Source organism: Acanthisitta chloris, unplaced genomic scaffold (assembly GCF_000695815.1).
Source record: "Acanthisitta chloris isolate BGI_N310 unplaced genomic scaffold, ASM69581v1 scaffold24658, whole genome shotgun sequence".
NCBI classification, from domain to species: Eukaryota; Metazoa; Chordata; class Aves; order Passeriformes; family Acanthisittidae; genus Acanthisitta; species Acanthisitta chloris.
The window spans coordinates 1-7,719 of record NW_008689009.1 but is presented as its reverse complement, the minus strand read 5'-3'; the positions used below and the strand labels follow the sequence as shown (position 1 = coordinate 7,719).

Here is a 7,719-nt window from a genome sequence, read left to right as displayed (position 1 = left end):
CACTCTCCACTCTGAGTCCAGACACGTCAGTACAGGAAGACTCGCAACCCTGAATGCTTTCAGAGCAATAAGTTGGGTCGCCTTCCCACCTTCCTTTCCTTCTAACCCTTCTGTCCCAATACCACTACTAGTCACTAACAGTGCATGTCAGGAGGCTAAAAGTAGGTTTCTCCAGCTCTGTGAGCACCTGCCTGGAAGAAATGTTTATGCTCCTGCCCAAGAAGTTTAATCTGCAAGAGCGAAGAATTCCTTTGCAAGGGAGACAAAGGCTGGTTTCTCATTTTAAGTGAAGCAAAGACCTGCCCTTCTGTAACAACCTGCTCGCTAAGTACAGTGGTAAGGAAAGTTGAACATCTTCAAACAGTAGAGTCTCACCACACAAACTAATTCAAGACCCCTCGCTCTGAATCACCAAAGATTTCCTCACTGTGGCAAGAGTGTAATAGGCAGTGTTGTGAGTGAGCCTGTAATAGGACATGAGCCCGACTTGGCTTGCCTAACCACACGTCGGCAAGGAACCGTTTTTTATGGACCAAATAGATACTGCTGCATGTTTACAACCTGTACATTTCTAGATATATCAGCATTGCAAAACATGACAAACTATCTCCCAAAAGTATAGTGAATGGGATTACATCAGGCCGGCACCAGTCACTAGTGTGTTCTGCAGGGCTTCATCTTAGGCCCACTGCTCTTCAACATCTTCATAAATGACTCGGATGCAGGACTTGGAGGGACATGAAGTGAGTTTGTAGATGATACAAAACTGGGAGGAGCTGTTGACTCTCTCGAAGGCAGAGAGATCTTGATAAATTAGACAGCTGGGCGATCACCAGTCATATGGAGATTAACAAGGGCAAATGCTGGATACTGCATCTGAGATGGGACAACCCTGGCTGGACCTACAGACTGGGGAATGAGAGGCTGGAAAGTAGAGCTACAGAAAGTGACCGGGGCTCCTGGTCCATGCCAAGTTGAATATGAATCAACAGTGTGCCCTAGTACCCAGGAGGGCCAACCATGTCCTGGGGTGCATCAGGCAAAGCATTGCCAGCCAGTTGAGGGAGGTGATCTTCCTGCTCTATTCTGCACTTGTATGGCCTCCCCTTGAATATTGTGTGCAGTTTTGGGTACCACAATATAAGAAAGATATTAAGCTGATAGAGAGTATCCAAAGGAGGGCAATGAAGGTCTTGAAGGGCCTCAAGGTGAAGGCATATGAGGAGTGGCTGAGGTCACTTCGTCACATAGGTATTGTTTTCCTGCAGGAATCCCTTTTGGTAACACAGAGCAGTAGAGAAAAGTTAGCAATATGTTATCACATTTATCTTCCTGGCATGTTCTTGACTAACTTCACATACCTGGGCAGAAGCAGCCTCTAAACACCAATCTCTACACTGGAAATACATGTTAACAAGTTCTCCTTCGGCTTCTCACAGAGTGAAATTGTCAGATATTATGGGTATCTCTGTGAGGAATATGAACTTACAACAGAAGACGGATACATTCTTGGTGTTTTCAGAATTCCAGCTGGAAGGAATAGCCAAAATACAGGTATGACACAGTTATAGCACAGAACAAAGGTCTGAGAGCCAGTTCTTACATGGGTCCCTCATCCTTCCCCTGTGCACATGCAATGGCATGTTCTACACCTTTCCATCTCAGCATGGCACCTAGTCATTCAGCCTAGAATCTGGCCTGAATTCTGTATATACGTTTAAAAATTCCCACAAAACCAGATTCTGCATTCCAGTTTTACCTATGCAATACCTATAAGTACAGAATAAGAAAAATTCTCTTTCAGGGAAGAAGCTTGCAATCTTGTTATACCATGGTATTTTAGCAGACTCTACTTTCTGGATTTCTAACCTGCCTATCAACAGCCGAGGCTTCATCCTTGCAGATGCTAGCTATGATGTCTGGATGGGAAAGAGCTGAGGAAACACATGGTCTTTAAAACACAAGGCCCTTAAGTCCTGCCAGAAAGAGTTTTGGCAGTTCAGGTACTCTGTGGAGAAATAATTACTACTACCATAACTGATACAAACTGAGAGAAAATTATCTCCTGCAACCCATGCTGGTGAAAGCACTGATTAAATTCAGTTCCCCAAGGGCTGCAGCTGTCAGGCAAAACTGGTACCTTCTTCACAGAGAGCCCAAGACATCAATCAGGCAGCCTGGCCATGCAGCTGTGTCTCTCTGCCCAATTCCCCAACTCAAGCAAGGATGCAGACATGGCATGCAACCTCATCCTTCAATGGGTCCTGCTTGGTGCAACAAGAAAAACTGACATTCAGTAACCCACTCTGTGATTGCCAAATTGTCTGCTAGCTTTTTGTGTTTCTCCCTGTAGCTTTGATGAAATGGGTAGTTATGATATTTCAGCAGAGCTGTACTTCATCATGAATAAAACTGGACAGAAGGAAGTATACTATCCTGGTCATTCTGAAGACACCACTGCAGTAAGGTTAGGACTGTCTATGTACAAAACAGTTACTGTTTGTGTTTATGATTTAGGTAATGAGATCTGTGAGCAGACACTGGAATGTATGCCATGGGGTGCCATTGTCCTTTTACAAAAACAAACACAGAAACAGAGGAGAAAATGAGAGGAAGTGGCATGTTGTTAATTCTTAGACAATTATTTTCCTTACTTCCCATATGTGCACTCAATGAGTCTTTTTGCAGAATGAATAATTCAGATCAAGTCACCACCTTCTTCATCTTTAGATGCCTATGTCAACCAGTCAAAATATCTAACCTAATCCATCAGTGGAGGAATTTAGACATGTTCAGAAAACAGAATAGGATGAACCCTTTGTGGTTTTCCTTCCTTCCTTCCTTCCACTCTTCCTATATGTGTGCATTCAGTTTCACCCAAGTACGTGCATAGCTACAAGTAAAAATTCTGATCTTAATATTCAGATAATTATTGTATTGCTGCATGCCAGCATAAACATATATAGTCTTCTAGACACTGCAAGTTGAGAAACTCATTATTTTATTGGAATTTAGGGACATTTAGAGAGAACTTAAATTTTAAAAAAAATCTAATGAATGGACCTTGTCCCCAACAGATGGCCTTAACACAAAACTGCAAGTCCTGAAAAAATTCTACATCTGGACATGCTCCAATGAGCTTGTACCTTTAGAATTAATTCTGTCTTCTAAATAAAAGTTTCAAGCAACAATCAAACATTCTCTTTAGGTCTGCAGCACAGAAATGGACAACAGCCATTGGGAGGCTAATTTAGTTTCACTTCTTCGCTGTCTACTGGTCATTTATTTGGTCTGTGGAGGTCTCTTCATTAGCTCAACTCTTCTTCTGTGCTTGCAGGCTTCATAGCATTTTCTACTTATCCTGAGTTGTCTCAGAAGATTAAAGTATTCTTTGCTTTGGCACCAGTAGCCACGATCACACATGCTACCAGTGCTCTTGTAATGCTTGCAGATCTTCCCCAGCCACCGATCAGGGTATGTCATTGCTCTTTCTAAAAGACATAATTTTCTGCTTTGTCTCTACTGGACTCACTCAACCTGAACTTTTAAGGGGGTGATGAGTTAAAAGTGAATTCAGTGTACCAGACTGATGACAGTGCCTGTAGACTTGGGACTTTCCACAGAGCTAAGCTGCAAGGCTTGATGTGGTATCACTCTTGCAGCTTCTCTAAGGCAACAGGCATGCTTTCACCATCATTTATTTATGTCAAATATTTCCGAAGGAAGCTCACAAATACCAGCACAAAAGAAATCTAGGAGTCTACTAAATGTACCCTTAAGCACTAGTAAAAACCAACAAATAAGATATTTCACATCTTGATTTTATTAGACATGCAGTTCATTTATGCTTGTGAAATATTTACTTGTAATATTTTAAAGTAAACCTAAAGGGAAACATTTATTTCACACCAGAATGTGACAATTTAATAGATTTTGCTGGGAATGGTGGAAATCATGCATGCTGTGCTTTATGTCAAACCATGGGATCACATCCTCTTTCTGACCAAGCTGTACCCATGGTGTGACTATAAAGTATCCAGCTCTACATCCTTCTCATTTATTTGATCCCTCTTTACTTAGTAAGAATACTCATAGTACAGTTTGTGCACCTGCCTAGAAGAAGTATTAGGGCAGAAAAAGACTTCTTATCTTCTGCAGTCATCAGTGAAGCCAACTACCTTTCTCACTGAGATCAGTGCATTAAAATCAGAAGGATAGTGACCTCTGGGACTTATGCCTAATAAGAGGCAGGAAGAACATGTGGTGTGCTCTTAGGAAGAACACACTACAAAGGACAGTGTGATTTCAAGCAGTTTCAGCAATCCTAGTTAAGAGGCAAGGCTATTAAAGAAGAGGGAGTGACAGTTTTCTGCATGAAATCATCCTGCAACAATGAAAACAAAATTTGCACTTTTGTTTCCCTCAATTTCTGCTTGGCTGCAAAGGAACTCTTCACCAGAATGAAATGCTGAAGGGCCTCTAACAGTGATCTGTAGTTCTCTGGGAAAAGTTTGTGGCAGTATCTTCTGCCACATAGCTGGGGGCAGGACACAAAATCTGAACACAGTCCAAGAAAAGCATAAAGTAAAGTTAAAGTATTTTAAATTATTTTTTTCAGCCTGATGTCTACATACAGTTAGAAAAGACATAGAGAAATATTTTCAGGGTGTCTACTTTTACGGGGTGAAGCCAAGAAATGTTCAACAGAGATCAAAGCTTTTTAAAGTGGGCAACTCACACTATTAAAAAAGTGTATCTGTGAAAGCTCTCACAGACGTAGCCTCATTATGCTCAAGGGAACAGTATATTAACAATCTTCTTGTACTGATTATGCACAGCACTATTTAAAAGCATCATACAAACCCTAGAGACTGGGAAAAACAAAGTGCATACACACTCCCAAGGTTACATTTTTCACCTGACTCAGAACTAATGTTGGAAAGAGTCTCCCAAAGGTATAAAATCCGATGTCATCATTCCTACTGTAAACTCACATATTTGTGAGTCTTTCCGCAACCTTCTTTTTTGTGTTTGAAGAATATTCTATAAAAATGGGAGTTTAACACAGCAGCAGTATTTTGCTCAGGGTCTTCACAGCTTTATTCTGTCACCACACTGTATCTCTGCCTTTATTACACTTTGCTTTCTCTCCGGAGTCAAACAGATACATATGTAGGACATTACTCATCTGGAACATCAGTACAGAACATTGTTCATTGGTATCAGGTACAACTGTGCACTGACACATAAACAGTCTCTTACTATTACTTCTTATGCAACCGACAGCCTACAGGGAAGTCCAGAGGTGATGGATCTGGGAATCTGCCCATCACACCTTCTCACCTGCTGCTGCACACACCTGTTGCAGAGGTATCACTGTTTCCCAAGACTCACCAGATCATTCCCTGAATTGCCCTTTGGTACCAGGCTCTGAGATTTCCCCAGGGCACATCACACCCCTGTGCATGTTGGACTCCAATGGCTTCCAGCCTTCATCCTTATATATGAAGACATTTGCCTTGAAAGCTGAAGAAGTGAACACCGGCCTGGCTGAGGCACTGAGCAGGAAGTAGAATGTTAGTGAAAACTTCAGCCGCCAGGGGATGAGCCAGATGAAGAAGCAATCCAGGTTAAAGTCTGTCTCCCCAAGGGTTAATTGCAGCCTGGTTCACCTCCCAAAACCAGCTAACTGCACAAACGCCTCTGCTGGCATAATAGCAAGTGGGGAAATATCTCTTCTGCTGTGCCACTTTCAGACCTAAGCTTGTTCTGCCTCTGCTCCAAACCTGACCAGGACAAGGGAGCATCAGTTCAGAAACACATCACTGCATGTGCACAGAAATGTGCCACTTAAGCACTTGCATGATGCTGCTGTACACCCCTCTGCCTAAAATTCATAGTACCCAGACCATCAGCACCCAAAGCTAGAAAATAGTTACAAGCTAGCAGATTTCTGTCATACCTTGATTTACTTAAAGGTTTAGATAAAAAGAATACACATGCCTGGCGGCTCTCCAGCCCCTCTGTCCCCAGCCTGTAGTGCTGCATGGGATTGCTATGGCCAAAGTGCAGGACCAGCACTTGGCCTTGTTAAACCTCATCCCACTGGAATCAGCCCATCTCTCTCTAGCCTTTGAGTGATGCCTTGGAGTGAATACCTCCTGCCTGTGGGATGCAGTGAATGAATTTCTTGTTTTGCTTGTCTGTGCAGCTTTTGCTTTCTCTATTAAGCCATCTTTATCTCAACCCATGAGTTTTTCTACCTTTTACCCTTCTGATTCCCTCCCCCATCCTGTTGGTGGGGGAGTGTGTGAGCAGCTGTGTGGTTCTTGTTTGCTAGCTGGGGTAAAACCATGACAGCTGTACAAAAAGAACCAGCCACAGACACAGCCTACAAGAAGTTACACGGAAGTATTTGGGTCATTGCTTGGGAAAGAACACAACAGGCAGTGTCTTCCATACTGAACACCTAAATTAGCCTAATGTTCAACTTATCAGCTCTGACCTGTGTTTTTACAATGGATTGTCAGATTTTTCTAAAACAAGACAATTTCCAAATACTCATCAGACAGGCTCTCCACTTACCAAAGTTTTCTGCAACCAAATTTTATCTTATTCTAATTGCCATCCATCAGGAATGCAGTACTGGAATGTTCAGTGTCTGGGCATCAAGAATACCCACTCTTTACACATCCCCTTGGAAGACTGTTAGCTACCCAGACAAAATCCTTGTAGCAGTGTGTCCCTTCCATGTCTGCTTCAAGATGGAATTAGCTCAACAGTCCCATTGAAACCCCTCATGGCATAGACTGGAGCCTCTATTCAGCCAAATCCAGGATAACAAGGTAAGTGTTCAAATACACAGGATTTTTGCTGCTTTCTCAAATCAGTCTCTCTTGTTCTTAAAGCCAGGACTAAGACCTGTTTCCTTACTCCACGATCACCACCACCAATACTGGTACTTCAAGGCTGCGATGCTAAGCAGCCAGAACAGCCTTGCACACAACAAAAGGAAAGAAGAGAAACGTCTTTACCATATTTGAGGGTGTAGTATGAGCTAAATACAAGTATCTTAGACCACATCTAGACTTCCACATCCAGGCTTGGGCCCCAGGAAAGACTTCAATATGATCAATATCTGCTGAGCAGGTTCAGCACAAAGACATCAAGAAGGTCATCCAAACTTAAGGAGCAAGTAACTGATGTGCTGGCTGGACATTCATGGCAGAGATCTAGGCCAGCCCATGGCATGGTCCTGCCTCCTCAGAAAGCCAGGCTGCAGACCACTACCTCCTCCGCTTTGGGAAGGAGGTCCCTCCTGTCCAGAATCCTTCTTCCCAGGTACCAGGTACCACAGCCCACAGTGACCACCACATCTCCGTTCTAACCTTCCTGCTCTTCCTCCTTACCCACAGACAGCTTCCTCAGCAACAGTGCTAACAAGTGTTTCCCCTTCGTGCATCCCTTCCCTGTGTAAGTTTCCCTTCCACATCTGCCTCGGGATGGGATTAGCTCAACAGTCCCATTGAACCCCCTCCATGTCATAGACTAGAGCCTCGATTCGGCCAAATCCAAGACAACAGGGTAAGTGCTCAAACACACAGGATTTTTGCTGCTTGTCGACATGAGTCTCTCTCATCCCCCACCCCGTCTCCTCTCCAAAGTCCAGGAGAGCCCAGCCGAGGTGCACACACCCTCTGGTACCGAAGCAGGAGGGAC

The 7,719-nt window shown here is 43.4% G+C and overlaps 1 protein-coding gene across 1 annotated transcript in view; it reads left to right on the top strand.

Annotated features, from left to right (window-relative positions):
- The window catches only part of LOC103808485 (lipase member M-like), a gene marked incomplete at its 3' end in the record, with an annotated part of 4,980 nt that extends 396 nt beyond the window's left edge, over window positions 1-4,584 (top strand). Inside the window, 7 exon segments of the mRNA XM_009081271.1 lie at window positions 22-71; window positions 1,442-1,554; window positions 1,805-2,003; window positions 2,354-2,462; window positions 3,313-3,472; window positions 4,425-4,469; window positions 4,472-4,584. Of these exon segments, the coding sequence (XP_009079519.1) occupies window positions 22-71; window positions 1,442-1,554; window positions 1,805-2,003; window positions 2,354-2,462; window positions 3,313-3,472; window positions 4,425-4,469; window positions 4,472-4,584 (789 nt within the window).
- Between the last annotated feature and the right edge of the window lie 3,135 nt (window positions 4,585-7,719).